Consider the following 20,764-nt stretch of genomic DNA (forward strand, 5'->3'; position numbering starts at 1 on the left):
GGATATTAGGAAAAACTTTTTCACTAAGAGGGTGGTGAAACACTGGAATGCGTTACCTAGGGAGGTGGTAGAATCTCCTTCCTTAGAGGTTTTTAAGGTCAGGCTTGACAAAGCCCTGGCTGGGATGATTTAACTGGGACTTGGTCCTGCTTTGAGCAGGGGGTTGGACTAGATGACCTTCTGGGGTCCCTTCCAACCCTGATATTCTATGATTCTATGATTATATGATTATATGATTGTCTTCTGTGATGAGATAACTGGCTCTGTGGATGAGGAGAAAGCAGTGAATGTGTTGTTCCTTGACTTTAGCAAAGCTTTTGACACGGTCTCCCACAGTATTCTTGCCAGCAAGTTAAAGAAGTATGGGCTGGATGAATGGACTATAAGGTGGATAGAAAGCTGGCTAGATTGTCGGGCTCAACGGGTAGTGATCAATGGCTCCATGTCTAATTGGCAGCTGGTATCAAGTGGAGTGCCCCAAGGGTCAGTCCTGGGGCTGGTTTTGTTCAATATCTTCATAAATGATCTGGAGGATGGTGTGGATTGCACCCTCAGCAAGTTTGCAGACGACACTAAACTGGGAGGAGAGGTAGATACGCTGGAGGGTAGGGATAGGATACAGAGGGACCTAGACAAATTGGAGGATTGGGCCAAAAGAAATCTGATGAGGTTCAACAAGGACAAGTGCAGAGTCCTGCACTTAGGACGGAAGAATCCAGTGCACCGCTACAGACTAGGGGCCGAATGGCTCGGCAGCAGTTCTGCAGAAAAGGACCTAGGGGTTACAGTGAACGAGAAGCTGGATATGAGTCAACAGTGTGTCCTTGTTGCCAAGAAGGCCAATGGCATTTTGGGATGTATAAGTAGGGGCATTGCCAGCAGATTGAGGGACGTGATCGTTCCCCTCTATTTGACATTGGTGAGGCCTCATCTGGAGTACTGTGTCCAGTTTTGGGCCCCACACTACAAGAAGGATGTGGAAAAATTGGAAAGAGTCCAGCGGAGGGCAACAAAAATGATTAGGGGACTGGAACACATGAGTTATGAGGAGAGGCTGAGGGAACTGGGGATGTTTAGTCTGTGGAAGAGAAGACTGAGGGGGGATTTGATAGCTGCTTTCAACTATCTGAAAGGGGGTTCCAAAGAGGATGGCTCTAGACTGTTCTCAGTGGTAGCAGGTGACAGAACAAGGAGTAATGGTCTCAAGTTGCAGTGGGGGAGATTTAGGTTGGATATTAGGAAAATCTTTTTCACTATGAGGGTGGTGAAACACTGGAATGCGTTACCTAGGGAGGTGGTGGAATCTCCTTCCTTAGAAGTTTTTAAGGTCAGGCTTGACAAAGCCCTGGCTGGGATGATTTAGTTGGGGATCGGTCCTGCTTTGAGCAGGGGGTTGGACTAGATGACCTCCTGAGGTCCCTTCCAACCCTGATATTCTATGATTCTATGAAAGTTTTCTGTCTTCAGTGCACTGGTGCACACAAAGCTAAAGTGAAATGGACATGTGCAACACACCTTGAAGAACAATAGTTACTGAACAGCTATGTAACTGTTTTGTTTTTTTTATAATCAGTTACAGAAAGTCAAGTCAATGGAATGATAATTTAATCTATATGTTACAATATTTTCACCACATTCCAGTACTAACAAGTAGTAAGATGGAACATGAATTTTCCAAAGGCCTTGGTGGACCTCTGATACTGTTGTGAAACCTTTGGTGTAGAGTTTCAAGGGGAGGGCAGGACAAAGCTACAGAACATGCTCTGAAGGCTGGGGATCAAGATTCCCTTACCCCTATCTTGCAGGCCACATATTGGCCACGATCTGGATATATGGGCTGTGCGTTGGCCGAGAGTATACAAGACATGAGAAGCCCATGCACATTATTCTGTCTATATCCTCCCCACCCACCCACCAGTATTGGGGTACTGTGTTGTCTTCAAACTTACACTCAAACCGTCAGAAAAGAGAGACTTTTGTTCACTTTGTGATATGAAAATCAACATGAAGGGGTGGCTTGGCTTTAAATTGGTATTTTTACTGTACGGCATTTTAACACTTAATCCAGATGTACTATTAAAATATGCAACCTCACAATTCATTGTTAGAATATGTGCACTGTTAGATAAAAAAAATCTTTAAGTGGTTGTGCTATAGAGTAAGTCTTCCATGAAATGTAGAGATGCCACACTTCCTGTACATTCTTCATGTAGTCTTTGGTTTCCTGTGACACACTTCCATTCTTCTGGGACAGAAACAGGGAAGCCCACGACAGAGCAATCACAGGCTGAGCTACATAGGAAGTTTTGTTACCTCATGTCTGTACATAGTTCTGTTCATAATAAAGGATTTATCTTGAGACCGGTAGCATTGACCCGAAAGCACTTGTGCTCTGTACTAAACATTTAGGCCTCAATCGTACAATTGGGTCTGTGAGGGTGGACCATTGTGCTCACCCAAAGTCCCATATGAGACTATCTGTGCAGCCCTAATTGCATAATGGAGACTTTTGTCTCTACTAGTTACAGATCCTCATTGGCATTGGTCCATAATGACATCTTAGACTTTTGATTATGAAAATCAGAAAATGACTATGGGAAAATCACTAACTGGATGTATAGACTAGGTGCATGTTGTTAATTATCACCTAGAAACACATCCACAGTGTGAGAGTGGTCATGTACTACTTAGTGTGAGCAATTTTAACATGGTGGAATACATCAGTAGTTGAAATGCTACAGCAATTAAGAAATTAACCTTATTGTAGCTGGGAACATGGTGGAAAGCCATTAAGGTAAAATCCTGTTTGCCTTACTCATGACTAGACACACTGATGTTGATGGGACTGCTTGGCTGAGTGGCTCCGTAAATCCCAATTTAAATGCTAAGGCACACCAGTTTGTATGCCTATAGTTCTCTTGAAGTTTATAGCAGTGTAGAACTTGTAGGTTGTTCTTTCTATGGCTTTTCACGTATTTTAATTTTTGCTCCATGGAGTTTTATTTTAAGATTTAGGTGAGTTTGAACCTGATGTGGTAAAGCTGAAACTCAAATCAGAGCCAGTGGGTCTGAGTAAGCTGTATGCTGTGTATGGGCTATCAAATTTGCAAGAATTCACAAGGAATAGGGTTGGTGAGGGATTTCTTGATTCATGGGACCTACCATGTGGGGTTTTTTTAAACTGTCAAATCAGAATAGGAGGGACAGCCCAATATTTTAGACTTATTTTTGTATTAAATTATTGGAAGTATTTTAAAATACATTTTAAATGTTAAAATAAAAAAATGTAATTGATGGCATATTCTGTGTTGTATTTTCACATAAATACCATATGTGTATCAAGTAATGGTAAGCATACTGTAATCACTCTTTTTTTTAATTTTATTTTATTTAGCAGGATACATAGAGTAGTAAAATCATCTGTAAATTGTCTGTATGAATAAGATTTGTCATGATTGGCTTTAATTTTTGTTTCACTCCTCTTTTATACTTATGTGTTTTTTGTCATGATTTACTTTTACCTGAATATTTTTTGAGATGATCTCCTCTTGTTTAGCTCTGAAGGAGGTCACAGGGAAAGTGTGCACAGGGTAAAGGGCAATAGTTGTGTTACGAATTGCAAAAGTGACTGCTTCAAAAAAAATTCATTTACACAGCTTTTCAGAGTAAAGTGAGATGAAATTCTGTGTCTGAGTTCTTTTCTTACATTCCTTTAAACCTGTTCTTTTAAAAGTTTATTACAAACTCCTAGCTAATTGTATTTGGAGCAGATTAACAAAATATCTTAATTTTCAAAAAGGAGTTTGGCCCCACAGGGATGGAATGGAACACACACCAAGCTTAGAGTAGTTAAACATTTCATGGAAATCAGAGAGTATCTGTTGCCATCTCCTTCATACCAAAATTGACCTATGAGTTCAAAGTTTGTATTCCAGTTAGATGCTATTTCTGAGAGAGATTGTAATGACCCTCAAACCACTGAAATATCTAATTAATCCTCAGTCACTCCACTGTCTCCAGCAAGTAGGTCAAAGTAAAAGCACCTTAACAAAATTTAGATATAGAATATAAGTGATTTAATGTTATAAACAAGAAAAGATGAACAGGAAAGTCGTGGGTGGCCAGGATGTTGTTTTTTTCATTGTTCCACTTTCCACTACATTAATCTATTTAATGTTTAGGAATTTGACCTAGGACATCTGTACTTTGCATTTACAAACAGGATTTGTTAGATCTGTCAATGGAAATCATAACAGAAATGATAAACTTGTGTGCAACCTACAGTTCTGAGTTTATATTTTCATGAATGTAAAATTTAGTGGAAACAGTCTGAATGAGTGTGCCATAGGTCAGAATTTGAAACCATGATACACTGACTCTGATTATTATTTTGTTAACATTAGCTGAGTAGCAGATGAGAAATCCTGTGGACTTCTGCATTTGAGATAAAATAACCACAAGGATCAGAGATACCAGAAAGTGATTTTTAAAAAAAATATTTTAATTAGGCTGCCTAAAAATATAACAGTTGAAGAAAGTACACAGTTGTCTTCACAGTCCAATAATTCTTTCTTTCTCAAACTAGAGATTGCAATGAAAGTAATGCAGAAAAACATTCTCTTTTTTTAGATCTAAGATTGATGCAAAGGTTAGAATATATTATAGTGGAATGTGGAAAGAAACTTGATTAGAAGAGAAAAGGATTCTTAATAGTCATTTTTCCCCCTGACTTTTCTGAGCCGCATACTAAATCAGAGAGGGACAGTAAATGGATAACGGATGTAGGACATTATGTTACAATTGTGATAAAGACACATTTTTACTGAATAGAAGATGTTGGCTAAAATATGTCTAATTACTAAAGCAACTGTTTTTGCATGTGGCAAGAAGTCAGCAAGAGTAACAGTTAAAATAATATTTAATTCATTTGTGTTAGGAATTGTTTCCCAAACACAGCAGGATTTAAACTTTTTAGTCTGGTGGTTGATTTCTGTCTCATTTAAACAATAACACTCTTCCCAATTTAATGTTAGAAAATGATTAATTTAATACAGTCATTCATATATAGTTCAAGTTTTGTGACTGTCTGTGGTGCTCACTCTGCAGTGTGTTGCCTGTATCCATATGTTCCTGAAGTCAATGGCAAAACTCCCGTTGAGTCCTATGTCATTATCCTGTCTTCCTTTCTACTGCATTACTATTCCAGTGACATCAAAGTTGTGGAGTGTGTGTATGTTTCATTAGCCTATCACCAGAACTCACAATCAGACAAACAAATCTGAGACATGAAAAAGCAAACCAAACACTATACAGTATAAAGGATAGCAATAGGATACTAATTTTATCAACAGTGAAGGCATTATTTCAAGCAAATAGGTAACATTGTATTTGTTCACATTACTTTTTATTCTAAGTGTAATAATTTATGGAGACACAGTTAAAGAAAATAGTCCCTGTTTTGTTTTCCTTGTCTCTTACTCTGCAATGAGATGTGCGTGTGTGTGTTGTCTTGCTTCAGCATATACCCATAAGGAGAAAATGGTCTGATGTCTGTTAATGTAGTATGAAAAAAATTGCAAGATGCCACATGTATCATGTATAGGGAAGAAACTTGATATTTAGAAATAGTTGGTGATCATCTGATTAAAGATTGTTGTAATACATAAACAGAGGGTGCAAAATTAAGGTTAACGTTCCAAATTTGTAATTTACTGACTTACAAGTGCTTAGCCATGGAAACTTAAAATTTGTATATATAGTTTTTTGCATTTAATTAAATTTATTTTTTCTGGATTTTTCTAAAAAGAAAAGAGCTGGTGGGAAAGGGGGTTATTAAAAACTATAAAAATAAGGTGTTTCATTCTATAGGAAAAACAGGAGTACTTGTGGCACTTTAGAGACTAACAAATTTATTAGAGCATAAGCTTTCTTGGGCTACAGCCCACTTCATCGGATGCATAGAATGGAACATATATGGAACAGCATGGAGAAAAAAAAACTTTTGTAGTGATAATCCTGCTGATAATAGCTCATCTTAATTAATTATCCTCTTACAGTTTGTATGGCAACTTCCACCTTCTCCGTATATATGTGTGTGTGTATATATATCATCTTACTGTATGTTCCATTCTGTGCATCCGATGAAGTGGGCTGTAGCCCAAGAAAGCTTATGCTCTAATAAATTTGTTCGTCTCTGAAGTGCCACAAGTACTCCTGTTCTTTTTGCGGATACGGACTAACACGGCTGCTACTCTGAAACCTGTCATTCTCTAGGGTTTCAAAGCTCTACTGTCTTACAAAGTAATGTTCATAGAACATGGTAATTCCCTAATCTTGAACTATTTGGCTAAAAAACACCTGGACATTACCACCAAAGGCACCAGAATCTAGCCACATTGTGTGAAAATTATCAGGGCAGGTTTTGGAGCACTGTGGGAGATGAAGGGCTTCATAATGCAGGTAACTACTGACGTACACATCCCACATCTTTTCTTAAGTGTGCATTTAATGAACTTAGGGGAAAATACTGTACACTCTCAGTATGTGATTTTCAAATGCTCATAAGATGGCCCAATAAAACTAATAATTACTAAAAACAAGACCCAGCAGTGCTTCTGAATGAGTAATCTTTCTAGGCCAAGTTGCAGCTTTCAAACTTCAGCCACTTTGAGAACAGAAATCAGTCTCTCCTGGCACCCTGCCTGTGCACACTTACTTAGGTTTGTCTTCAAGATCTTCTACACCTTAACTCCTTCCTACTTCTCTACTCTAATCTCCTTTTTCCCCCTCCCCTGATCATTCCAAGCCTTTCTTCTGACTATGTCCTTCATATCCCTATTCTGTGCCCACCTCCAAACTTTTTTTTCTTAAGCCACTCTCAGTGAATGGAACCTCTTTCCTAATTCTGACAATGGTCACTATCACAGACGCCAACTTTTGTTGGTGCCAGTGGGGGCTCGCGCCTTCCCCGGCCCTGCCCCGACTCCGCCCCCTCCCAGCCCCATTGGATCCCTCCCCAAATCCCCACCCTGGCCCCATCTCTTCCCCAAGCACACCACATTCCCCCTCCCTCCCAGGCTTACCATGCGAAACAGCTGTTTCTTGGCGCAAGCACTGGGAGGGAGGGGGGAGAAGCAGGATGCATCAGCCTGCTCAGGGGAGGAGGTGGAGGTGAGCGGGGGTGGGGGGGGAGCTGCTGTAGCACCCCAGAGCACCCACAGAGTCGGCACCTATGGTCACTATATCACATATGCTGATGCTGAAAAAAAATTTAAGTCAACATAATGCAGAAAAGTAGTATTTTTATGAGACAAAATAGGCAGCAAAAGTTTTTTGAGATTCAGGTTGGCTCTGATTCAGCAGCTACTCTGTGTTTAAGGATGTAAGAAAAAGTATTCAGTGGGAAGGAAAACTGTTGAATCAGTAGTGCAGTATTAACACTGGTAGTCACCAACACTCTCAGTAACTTCCCATTCTCCTGTACATCAGTCAGTTCATAGTGCGAAAACCCGATTTATACAGGCGGCACATCCTGTTTGTTAACTCTTACCAACAGTGGGTAGGTGTTCATGTGTATGTATAACTAGAGTGTTATGCTCTCTCTAAGAGGAAAAATAAATCTTGGTAGGTATTGTTAATTTAATTAGTCGTCATTGATTACTGTCTTTTTGAATCTAGGTCTGATATAAATGACTGAATGATTATAGATAACTTTTAAGTACTCTCTTTCTATTTTGGCAGCTACCGTATGAGTTTCAGACCTCGATATACAATTGCTTATAAGACAGTAACAGAACTGGAGTGGAGATGTTGTCCTGGTTATAAAGGTGCAGATTGCAGAGAAGGCTCAGCAGAACAACCAAGAACCATCCTGTTTCCCACTCCACCACCACGAACTGGTGTGAAGAAAGTCTTGGGTAACTTTTTGTTTGACTCTTGGTATGCATGATCATGTCTATTTTGTATTTTGTCGTTTGAACCAAAAGAAAAGCGGCTTCAGTTACACGGCTACTGAATGGTTCAAAAACAATATTCAAGATGTCATATAGTGGGCGTGGGGGGAAAATAGCAAAGCTATAACAATATTGATTCAGGGTGTTTCCTGGGGGTGATGAATGACTGGGTTATAAGGCTGGTCATAAACCCATGCTGGTCAGTAATAGTTCAGGAAATTCCTTGTGGTAAACTTGTTTGTGATACAGTTTAAAAGTTTTTAGTGGGTTTTTTTCTTTTTCCCCCCAGAATGTTGCAGGGAAGATGAGTTTGATTAGCACTGCTATAGAACCAAAAGCGATAATAGTAATACATGATCATTTTAAATTACATACTAATAATGCATAATACTTGCATAGCATTTTACTTGTAAAAGGGCAGTCCAAACATAACTAACTAATCCTACAGGGCAGATAAATAGCAAACCTCAACTGTTGAGATGAAACCTGTAAGAGTAAATGATGTTTTCATAAAACACTGCGAGGGTAAATGAAGTTGTTACTACAAGATTGTGATTTTAGTCTCGGTTAAGTAGAAGACAATGAAACAGAAGGCTTCTGCTGGAGGAATTTATTACAATATTTATCAGAAATTAATATCATGTACAACACTCAGAATTCCGTTAGCATTTGTTACATACACTGGGTTGGAAGTGAACAGATTGCTATGATTTTAAGTAGTAAATAAATCTATTTTCAACAGAATAATATAGATTAGATAATGTAAGTGATTATTTGTGAAAAAGGACAACAGATGGTGGCAAGTATTTCAAATAACTAGCACACCAGTTATGCCTATAGCCATGTTGGTCCCAGGATATTAGAGAGACAAAGTAGTTGAGGTAATATCTTTTATTGGACCAACTTCTGCTGGTGAAAGAGACAAGCTTTCAAGCTACACAGAGCTCTTCCTCAGGTCTAGAAAAGGTACTCAGAGCGTCATTACTAAATACAAGGTGGAAGAGAGTGTTTAGAATAAGGAGTTAACAGATATTCTAAGGGACCATTCAAGTTGAAGTGGCCCATTAACACCTTTGCAGTCAGAGGACAAAAAAGGGCGGGGGAGGAGTTAGTAGGTTGCAGATTCTTGTAATAAGCCATAAATTCATTGTCTTTATCGAAACCATGATTTTTTAGGCCTGGTCTACGATATGGGGTTAGGTTGACGTAGGCTGCCTTGCGCCGACCCAGCTGTGGAAATGTCTTCCCTTAAATTTGGCTCTTGCCGACGTAAGTGCCTCTCTGCGTCGATTTAGTAACATCACCTCTCCAAGTGGCACAGAGTCATGGTTAAGATGACCAGATGTCCCAATTTTATAGGGACAGTCCCGATTTTTGGGTCTTTTTCTTATATAGTCTTCTACTACCCCCCCACCTCCATCCCGATTTTTCACATTTGCTTTCTGGTCACCCTAGTCATGGTCGATGTAATTAAGTCAATGCAGTGTCAGTGTAGACACTGCATTGCTTACGTCGACTCTTACTGGCTTCTAGGAGCCATCCCACACTGACAATAAAATTGATACAAGCACTCGTGAGGCTGCGCACTGCTGACAAAAGAAGTCAAGTGTCTACACAGACAAATGATTTAATAACTGCAGTGACTGTATGCTCACGTAAATTAGGTCGACGTAATTCTATAGACCTGGCCCTGGTGTCGAGCAAAGTTAGGAATCGGGTTTCAGAGTGGTAGCCGTGTTAGTCTGTATCAGCAAAAGAAAACGAGGAGTACTAACAAAATTTATTTGTTAGTCTCTAAGGTGCCACAAGTACTCCTCGTTTTTTTTAAAATTATGAATGTAAGCTCTCAGGCTTGTCTTTCGAAGGTGTTTATGCAGGTTTCCTTAGTAGGTGAGTACACACTCAGATATGGAGTAATGGTTTTGTGAAAAGTCTTCACCCATGGATGATACGGTGTTTCTGTCTTATCATTTTTCACACACAAAACAGAAACACCATGTCACTCTGCAAGAGCCAAATTTAAGGGAAGACACTTCCTCAGTTAGTCAAGGCAAGGCAGCTTACATCTACTGAAATCTGTAATGTAGACCAGGCCTAAAAATCATGGTTTTGATAAAGACATTAAATTTATGGCTTATTACAAGAATTCGTAACCCCAATGCCCCTCCCCTTTTTATCCTATGACTGCAGAGGTGTTAATGGACTACTTCAACTTGAATGGTCCCTTAGAATATCTATTAACTTATGCTAAACAATCTGTTCCACCTTGTGTTTAGCTATGACACTCTGAGTACCTTTCCCATACCTGAGCAAGAGCTCTGTGTAACTTAAAAGCTCGTTTCTTTCACCAACAGAAATTGGTCCAATAAAAGATATTCCCTCATCCACCTTGTCTCTCTGTTACACTATATATACAGTTTGTATGTCTATATTCATATATATACACACAAATCTGTGTATGTATACAAAAATTACATCAAGGATGTGACTTGAATGACTAAATCCAAAAATTAATGATCAGGCTGAAAATTCAATTTATATGAGTTCATTGTGCATATAGGTTATATATAAAGTTGCCCACTATATCTTGACCATATATTACCTTGCAGTTGAAGTGCAGTTATTAGTTAATAACTGAGTTTCAACTATAAGACTAAATTTTTACCTTTGTTTGACAAAAGAAAATAAATTCAGTGTTATGATCTAATAATTTTCTTTGTGCGTGAGAATTTCCTTTTTTCTAGTTTTTGCTTGTAGAAAACACACATTCCTTATGGACTTTTAAAATGTATATTAAATAACTCGGAATTTTTAAAACAAGGGTTATAACCTTGGAATCTGCGTTACTCCATCATATAAATGTGCTTAGACCTTGGTTCAACAAGATATTTAAGAACAAACCTTAACTGTAAGCACGAGTGGTCCCACTGAAATTAATGCCTATTCACAAATAGTTCAGGAGCAGAAAAAGGCAAAGTTGTTTTCTGCTTATATTGTGACCAGTATTAATTATTGTTATGAGAGATATAATGGCTCTAAAATAATCATTCATGTAAACTCTAGGTAAATATAGCTACTGAATATGTATACTAGTGGCTAGATATCATGGGCCTACAAAGAAGGGACAGGCGTAAGGATCTCTTTGATCTCTAGTGCAGGATGCAGCCAAAACACTAAAGATTTCAGTCCTTTAGCTTGGAATGAACTGATAATGACTGAATTATAAACCACCGGCAACAAGGACTGAGAATAGAAAAGATGACACCAACCTATATAATATTTATAAAGCATTAATATGCTTTTAACTTGACCTAAAGAAATTAAAATTGATCTCCAGTTGTTCTAAACTGTTGTTGTTTAGACATACTTGCATCCAAATTTTGTTTCCATTATGTCTTTAAAACAGACTCAGAACCAACAGAAATGCCCTGGGAATCACCTGGGAAGAAAATTCAATTCCTTGAGGATGAATTGTTTCGACTTACGCAGACAGTGCTTGATCTTCAATCCTCCTTAGCAGGTGTGAATGAAAACCTGAAACTTACTGTCCAAGAAGATGCCAGTAAAATGTTGGTCTCGTGGCTGAACAACCTTCATGATCACCCAGGGCCTGATAGTGTCCTGGGTGGTGAAACAGACAGTATTCATCTGCCTGGAATCCTTGGCAATAAAGACCAGAAAGAGCCTTTTACTGATTTTGGAATGGAAGACATAAAGTCTGAACTAGCTGAGGTCAAAAATACCTTGAAGACAAAAAATGACAAGCTGGAAGAACTGAATGGGAAAGTGAAAAGCTATGAAGGGCAATTAAAACAACTGCAGGAAGCAGTACGAGGACCTACAATAACAATACCGAGTGGTGATTTATATCAGGAATATCTAGATTCTAAAATTGAGGCCCTGAGACAAGAAATGCTGGAAGGATTGGAGAAGAAAATGGCAGATCTGAAAAACTCATGTGAATACAAACTAATGGATATCCAGCAACAATGTGATGACCATGAAACCAGCTGTTCAGAAATAATACAACTTGTAGAAGAAAAAGAAAATGGCCTAAGGAAAGAAATAAACGAGCTCAGAACTCGGATCCAGGCTCCTTCAAACCAGTCAGATTGCTGCAAGACCAGCCACAGTGATGACTTTGGTCAACAGATAAAGAATTTGGATGAGAAACTTGACAGAGTTGTGGAAGCACACAGAATCTTAAATGCCAGAATAGATAATGAAATCATTCACATGTCCACTCCAAATCTAGAAGACATCTTTGGCCCAAGATGGGAGGAGCTAGACGCTAGAATTAATATTACAGAGAGGAATGCTGAAGAACATTGTTTTTACATTGAGGAAACTCTCCGAGGTGCTATAGCTGCTGAAGTGGATGAAGTCAGAGACTTACTTGATCAAAAACTACAGGCACTGGAAGACAGGCTGGGTGGCACTATTTTAGAAATTGCCAATGCCACAGCCTCAGATGGACTATCAATTAGTTCAGGATCAGTCTTGCACAGTGACCCAGGATCTGGAAATGAGCAGCTTACAACTGAGATGAATCTCCTGAGGAACAAACTGCAAGCCATTGAACACCTTTGCTGGCAGAAATGCCAATCTGCACCCCTAGATATGGAAGACCTTCAGAAAAGCATAGAAAATGGTAGCAACAAATATGAATACTTGCTTTTGAAAGTAGAAGACAACTCTTCTCTTTTGAAGTCTTTAAATGGTTCCCTTAATGAGAAATTTAACTTTACTAAGAGCAACCAACAGAACATCCAGAAGGATCTGCGTAGACTTTGGTATGGTCTAAACATCATCGATAAAGATGTGAAAAATCTTCAGGTTGGCTTGAGCAGCTGCAAGGAGCAACTTCTGGGTGTCAATTCTACATGTGAAAAGATCCAGCGAGGTGTATTCAGAAAAATAGATGAAATACGAAGAACAGTTGTGAATCAAACCTCTCACCCAAATAATTGCTGTAATGAGGTGAAGGAGAGGATGGAACAGCTAAAGTACCAAATCTTTAATGACCTCAGGAAATGTAAAGAGAACACTGATGGTATCCAAGAGGGAGTCTCGGATGTGGATAGCAGACTGTCCCATGTTGAAAAAGTCTGCAGCAAAATGGATTCCATCTCAGGTAGCCTGCAGCGAATAAAAGAAGGTCTGAACAAGCATGTCACTAGCTTATGGAACTGCATCAATCAGATGAATGGAACCATGACATCTCATTCCAAAGACATTTCTGGCCTCAAAAATTCTGTCCAACAGTTCCACAAGCAGGTCACCAAAATCACCACTGACCTTCAGGAGCTGATGAAAATTCAGTCTGGGGCACGTAAGTTAACCTTCCTTTTTATTTTCTTCACTAGCTTTCTCGACTGAAAAGTTTAGAGAGTGGAGCTGAGCTAACTCAGTTCAGCTTAACAAGGGGGAGCAAAAAACATTACATTTAAACATTTGTTTTGTTTTAGAAAGATAGTAATTTTGGTTCTGTTTTCCAAAACTACATATAAAGCTCTTTGCACACATTTTCAAAAAATACAATGAATATGTTAGGAATGTTACCTCTTACTTTTAGATTAAAAGCAAAGCAGCAACAACAAAACAAATGTTTTGGTACTCTTTTTCTCCCGAGTGCTGAATTTCAAATGAGTGTTTTAGGTAGTGAACATCAGTGAAAATTGCTTCAGTTTGTTTTATTGTATTCACCTCCCTCCTTTTTGGGGGGGGGGGGCGGCAGGGGGAGGGGGAAGTGAAAGACAAATTAGGAAAAATCAAAGCCAGATGAATTTTGACTTGAAATAATTGACACACATCTCTAATTTGGCTACTCCTAAATATCACTCTAAGGTTTCTTTTTAAACAAATGAGATTCTCAGGTCGTGTAATTCAGTACTGGTCCATTGATTTATATGGAGCTATGCCATTTTACACCAGCTGAAGATCTGGACTAAGACTCTGATGGTGTATAGTTTTACGAAGAAGCTGAGTTTACTGAAGAACATTTGAGTTCCTGTCTTTTGTTACCGTGATTAAAAAGTTGACTGTATTGTGAAATTTGCACTCTTCAATTTGTTGCGAAACACCTAGCATTTATTTTATTTTTATGCTTTATACATAACTGATAAATTTGATATTAAAATGGATTGATTATGCTATAACTTTAAATCAAGGAAAGCACAATTTCATTATTCACTGATATTAGGATTTAAAATGTAGTTGTTGAACTTTTCTTTGCATTAGCTTTACAGTCTTTTACTCTGAAGTTATTTTCATGTAAGTACAGGATAATTAAGTAAAGAAGGGAGGCTTGTGAATGCTAGATAAGGCACATTGGCATGGAAATTTGTTTTTTTTTTTTTAAATGACAATGTTTAATTGTTTAAACAGCAACAAATGTGTATTTTGATAAGAGAAATAAAAATCTTTCTTCTTCAAGTAGTGCCCCTATTGGTGCTCCCCTGTAGGTGTGCATGTGCGTCAGATCAAAGATTTTACATAGCAGTGTCTGTTCGGCCCACACATGTGCCCCCTGTAGCCTTGTGCCTGGCACAGTGGCTACGTAGAGCTCTGCGGGTGAACTGACCTCAGCTCCTTCTCAATCGCCTTGGCCTGAAACAGAGCCTTAGCAGCATCTGAGTTGAGCTTACCTCAACTGTATTTTTTCCCTCATATCTTACTAGTTAGTGGTAGTTCTTAGTGTTTCCTTTGTGGTGTGCTAGTTGTAGTAATTTTATAAAATAAGTAAATTTTTGTAATTTTTTTTGTTTGTTTAGGATAAGGCCAGTTGTCCTTTCGCCTGTTTTTTTTTTTGTTTTTTTTTTTCTTTTCCCCCCTCCCCTCAGAGGAACTTAAATGCTGGAAGGGCATGCCCGGTTCTAAACACTGCCTTTCGTGCCACGAGGCTATCCCAGTCACTGACAGGTACTCCTGGTGTGTCCGTTGCATTGGGGAGTCACATGTTCCCCAAAAGTGTAACTTCTGCTTGGCATTACAATCGAGAGCCAGAAAGAAGCAGGATTTAAGCTACATCGCCTTATGATGGAGAGCTCACTCTGACTGGCTTCTGACCCTGGCCAGGGGACCCTCCCATACAATGGTCTCCCAACAAGTCGACCACTTCAGCCTCCTCGGCACAGCACTCCTCTAGAGCATTGAAAAAGAAATCTATGGAATCCTCTCAAAAAGACTCTAGAAAGTGGTCTTCAAGCCCGCTAGGTAGAGACTCTACCTCAAAGAAACAGTCTCTGTTGCAGACACCTGCCTTGGCACGTACCAGTCTCCAACTTGGTACTGACAAGGCTGTAGGTTCCTCAGGTACCGTGAACACCAGTAAACCTAATGACTCTAAGTGTTCCTGCTCCAGAAGATTGGTAGCATCTGGTGATTGGAGTGGAGGGAGAAGATGACCAGCTCTTCTAAATTGGTACCAACAGAGTCTACTAGATACCCAGCACTTTGGCACCACAGAAGACCAGACCATCACCGACTATTCATCAGAGCACATAAGACTTTTGGTACCGACTGCTCCCTCTGCCACAGTTACTTCTGCCAACCTGCTTCATCAGTATCAATCATTGCTCCAGTACCACAAGCGTTTTGATTCCTGCAAGACCTGGCATTAACAGAAACACTTGAATCCCCTCTCTTTGGCACCAAACCATTGCTGGTATTGAACACCTCTCGGTCTCCAGACATTCACCTGGTAACATTGGAGTGTCCATCTATCTGTCTGAGTGCTCCACCTTTACCAAGTGTCGAGGAGGAGGAAGATGGGCACTTCTCATCAGTCTCCCACATTGCCATTCAGGGCTCTCCCTTCCATTATCAGGGAAACTTCTTTCCTGAGACCTCCAAGGAATCCGCATATCCCAGTGAGAGACATGCCCCATGCAGTTGGTATGGACACGCTTGGGTGCTGCCTCCACCCCTGCCCTATGCACCACCTCATTGGTCATACTGGAACTCTGGATGGCTTATTGCCAGCAATTTGCCAGGGCCCCTAGTGTTTTTGTCATCCAGAGAGAAGACAATCCTCACCAGCCTCTCTCTCTCTCGCTCTAGGATGCTTGATCCACAGGAGGAGATCACTGAGGAGCAGGAAGTGAGAATGGACAAGGAAATCACCCGAAAAGCTAACATATCTTCCTCCTGTCCAGATGAAGCCGCCACGCCTTCTCCACCATCACTGGTTGATGATTTTTAAACCGTTCCAGGACCTTATTAAAAGGAAAAAGAACTCCTTGGAAATTCCACTTGAGGAGGTTAAGGAGTCACAGCATAAGCTGCTAGACATTCTGCACACAACATCATCTGCCCACATCATGCTACCGATTAATGATGCCCTGCTAGACCATGCAAAAATAATTTGGCATACCCTGGCCACAATACCACTTACTTGTAACAGGATGGACAAAAAAAATATTACGTTCCCTGTAAGGACTCAGAATTTTTATTTTTGTATCCATCACCCAACTCCCTTGTGGTGGACACTGTGAAAGAATGTGGAAGACAGCACCATGCTAACTCATCACCTTATGTTAGAGATCTACAGCGACTTGACTTATTCTTATTTGGCTGAGAGTCCTATTCATCCACGTCTCTACAATTTAGGTTCACCAACTACCAAGCTCTCATGGTGAAATAAAGCCATACTAACTATTGAGCATCTTCCAGTAGAGTAGAGGAAACCATTTTAGGCAATCATTGCTGAGGGTCAGCCGCTGGCAAGAACAACTCTGCAGGCCTCCCTGGACACCACTGGTATAGCTGCTCTTTCTATCTCCATGGCTGTCATGAGGAGGCCCGCCTGGCTTCAGCTCTCAGGGTTTCTGAGGGAAGTCCAAAATACAGTTGAGGGACCTTCCTTTCAATGGATTGAAACTGTTTGCAGAAAAAAATGACAAGTCACTGCATACCTTAAAAGATGAGCATCTTCTGTGACAGGAAATTGACATCCTCCTAAACTTGGATGCTATTGAATGGCTCCTATGCCATACAGAGGGAAATGATTTTATTCCAGGTACTTCCTGGTTCCAGAAATCAGGGGCAAGTACATGAAGAAAATGATGGACAACCTGTCCTGAATGTGTTATATCACTTTCGAGGGGGAGCGAGATCACCTTCCCCCTGTGCTGAAGCAAGGAGACTCTCTGGAATTGGTGCATACGAAACCAGATCATTATCTCAGCAGCTTACCTTCTGGGTATACAAAATGTCAAACAGCAGCAAATGCCCTCAGCAGGCCTTTCTTACAAGAGCACAAATGGGAGAGAGATTGCATTACACTCCACCGGATATTTCAGTGTTGGGGCAACCTGCAGATAGAGCTGTTCGCCACCCCAAAGAGCAAGAAGACTCTCTCTCAGTTCTGCTTGAGAGGCGGACTGGGTCATCATTCCCTAGGGGAAGCCTTTCACCTTTGTTTGGAGTTCAGGCCTGCTGTATGCATTTCCCCCAACATTCTCGATATCCATGGTGCTATTCAAGATCAGAAAAGACAAGGCCAGCGTTACTCTAGTGGTTCTGATGTGGCCAAGACAAAGATGGTTCCCTTACTTCATCTGGCTCTCTGTCTGTCAACCAGTTACCCTCCAGACCTTTCCCCATCTTCTCTCACAGGGTGCCGGTCAAATCCTTCACCCCAACCTTGAGCTGCTTCAATTCAAGGCATGGCTGATAGAAGGTTCACAGGGTTAGAAGCAGATTGTTCCGAGGATGTAACGAGAGTGCTGTTACATCGTAGGAAACAATCCACTCGTAATACCTATGTACAAAAGTGGATGAGATTCAATCACTGGTATAATCTAAGACATCTTTCACTACATCCTCTCCATTATCAGTTATACTGGATTACATCCTAGAGCTAAAATGACAGGATTGTCTCTAAGCTTCGTTAGAGTGCACTTGGCAGCTATAACGGCCTTCCATCATATGGTAGAGGGTTTTTCTGTCTTTGCTTATCCTACAACAGGGAGGTTTCTGAAGAGATTGGCAAACATCTTCTCACAAATCAGATGCCCTGCACTATCACGGGACCTCAGCTTGGTGCTCAGATGCCTTAAAAGGCCCTCCTTTCAATCTAGGGTGACCATCTTCACCTGTGCTGAATACGGGACACCTGGTAAAATTGCTCGTATTCAGATGAGTTCAAAGACAATCAATTAGAACATGCTGTTTAAAATGCCAGGGCCCAGCAGCAGAAGGAGGTTCTCAGGGGGTTTGGGCTGGGAGGGGCCTCGGGCATAGGTGTAGTATGACTTCTATTTTGGGGGCAGGGGCCAGTGGAACACAAGCCAGCTCCAGCCCTTGATTCACCTCAGTAGGCCACCCAGCCTGTCTTTTGGTTGCCATCCCGGTGCCACAACCAAAAACTATAATTCAAAGGTGTGAGGCTCAGCTCAAAAAGTTTGAAAACAGCTCAGGGAGCCGGTAGCTAGGGGCTGTGTGCGGGCAGGGGGGTAGCTCAGGGTGCAGGAAGGGGAAGCTAGGGGCTATGTGCAAGCAGGGGGGTAGCTCAGGGTACAGGGAGGGAGTAGCCAGGGGCTGTGTGCAGGGAGGGGGTAGCTAGGGGCTGTGTATGGGCAGGGGGGTAGCTCAGGGTGCAGGGAGGGGGTAGCTAGGGGCTGTGTGCAGGGAGGGGGGTAGCTCAGGGTGCAGGGAGGGAGTAGCTAGGGGCTGTGTGCGGGCAGAGGGGTAGCTCAGGGTGCAGGGAGGGAGTAGCTAGGGGCTGTGTACCAGGAGGGCTCTCCTGTGGTCCTTGTTCCCCAAGGGCTCTGCCAGCCATGGAGCTAGGTCCCTCCCGCTGCAGCTCTTACCGGCTGCATGAGAAAAGGGAGCTTGAAGCTGAGGAGCAGCATCAACCCCCTGCAACAGCAGCAGGAGGAGAAGAGGAAACACTATGGCTGCCTGCTCCATGGCACCAACCAGAGCAGCAGCTGCCCCGCATTGCCCGGCACCAGCTTCCTGCCTCTGAACTTGTCAGGGGGCAGGAGAGAAGGAGTTGTGGGAAGTATGGAGCTGCCCACTGGACTGCCCCGCTCTTGCACTGCAGTTTTGGGGGGCAACATCCCCAGTGCCCCCAAACTCTTCCCATGGTCTCAGGGGACTTCTGCCCCCCCCCAGGGAGCACTGGGGATCGGGGCTTCAGCCCCGCGGCTCTGGCTTCAGCCCAAGGCCGGGTATCAGGGATTCAGCCCCACGGATGGTGCTGGGATCAGGGTTTTAGACCTGCAGAGGGCGCTGGGCTCAGGCTCTGGGTTTCAGCATTGGTGCCCAGTGGCCCCCCCTTAAAGGGCTTGCAGACCCCCATTGAGAACCCCTGCTTTAGATTTCACATAGGGGAGTGCCCCCCGCTCCCACACACAGGGCTGCCTCTTCTCCTACCTGATGTCGCCTCTTCCCGCCTCTCTATCTGGCCTGAGGCCACCACGTGCTGTCACTGACCAGCCACCGCCTGCCCACACCAACAAGATGGGGCTGGGGCTGTGCTGACTGACCAACAGCGGGAGCAGAAAATACAGGACAATTTGCCCATTTTTCAAAAAAAAAAAAGTGGGACACCTGCAAGAGGACTTAAATATGGGAATGTCCTGTTAAAAACAGGATGGATGGTCACCCTACCTTTTACACTCATCTATGAAATCTGACTGTTCTAGTAGCCATTACTTCTGCTTGAAGAGTTGGAAAGAGAGGGGCTCTGATGGCATATCCCCCTCTCCTCAGCCTTTTCTAAGGATAAGGTCACTTTGCGACCACATCCCAAATTCTTACCAAAGGTATCCTTGGACTTCTACATGAACCAACTTACCTTCTTATCTTCTGGTGACTCAAGAAGTTGCCATTACTTCAGTTATCAACCAAATCTTTCTAATTTCCGCCAGTGTGATTTAATATCAATAATGTGTGGCCAGAATAGTGGGGTCAAGATTATTGTTTGTGTTCCATACCTTTGCCCCCCAAAACCTTTTATAATTCTGCTGCATACAGAAAAACCGCCATCCCTCACCACTATTAATATCTCTCTTGCTTTTTTCTTGTCATTTGAACAATTTGTGTTTCCCAAAGCATCTAACTAGAGTATGCATCTCTATTATACTCCTGAGAGGGCCGTGAGCCTGCCTACTGATTAATCCATTGTTGGAATTTAATGAAAGAATAAAATCAAAAATATTGGTACCGGCCAGGAGAGTAGGCTTAGCCCTTCATTGTAGTTCACTTACACTGAGTTTCACAGAAGTCTTATTGTGGTATTGGTAGATGGACTGTGCTGGTGGATTTTACATTGGATGTGAACTGGGATCTTCAAAGTCAGTGATTCCTGAGTTGTCTGATTATATAAAACATATAATGCTTGAGCTGGGCACAAGGATTTGGCCCCAAATACAAGAAGCTGGACTGAGTATGAAACAGACAGGAGAGGAGAGGGAGGAATCTTCCTTCCCACGCAGTGGAACAGCCGAAGAACCACTCTATAGTGGCTACTTCAGTCCCATGACTAGATCCTCTGATCCAGCCCACCCTGCTCCTCCCCCACTTCACTTCTGCTGCACACAGATGCACACCACGTCTGCTGCACACAATCCTGACTATAGCCCCATCTTATGCATATTGAAACTGCACCTGCTGTGCAGAAGGGATCAAGACTTTTTCCTTGCTGCGGACACACACACACACACTCTTGTCCATGCAATGTAAAGCAGACCTCTCAACAGCTTCATGGATTATGTTTGTTTAAATCTACTCCAGTATTTTAATTTCCATAGTATAATTCAGTTTCATAGCACTTTATAGGGTCTCCATAAACTGTACCTACA

The 20,764-nt window shown here is 41.6% G+C and overlaps 1 protein-coding gene across 3 annotated transcripts in view; it reads left to right on the top strand.

Annotated features, from left to right (window-relative positions):
• EMILIN2 (elastin microfibril interfacer 2) overlaps positions 1-20,764 on the top strand; it is a 59,563-nt gene that overhangs the window by 15,303 nt on the left and 23,496 nt on the right. For 2 of the 3 annotated variants that reach the window (XM_027827226.3, XM_027827225.3), the window contains exons 3-4: positions 7,741-7,916; positions 11,359-13,284. In XM_027827226.3, the coding sequence (XP_027683027.2) occupies positions 7,741-7,916; positions 11,359-13,284 (2,102 nt within the window). Of the gene's footprint in view, positions 1-7,740; positions 7,939-11,358; positions 13,285-20,764 lie in introns of those variants that run through there. The other variant, XM_043538797.1, reaches the window with a different exon arrangement.

Source organism: Chelonia mydas, chromosome 2, assembly GCF_015237465.2.
Source record: "Chelonia mydas isolate rCheMyd1 chromosome 2, rCheMyd1.pri.v2, whole genome shotgun sequence".
Lineage (NCBI taxonomy): Eukaryota > Metazoa > Chordata > Testudines > Cheloniidae > Chelonia > Chelonia mydas.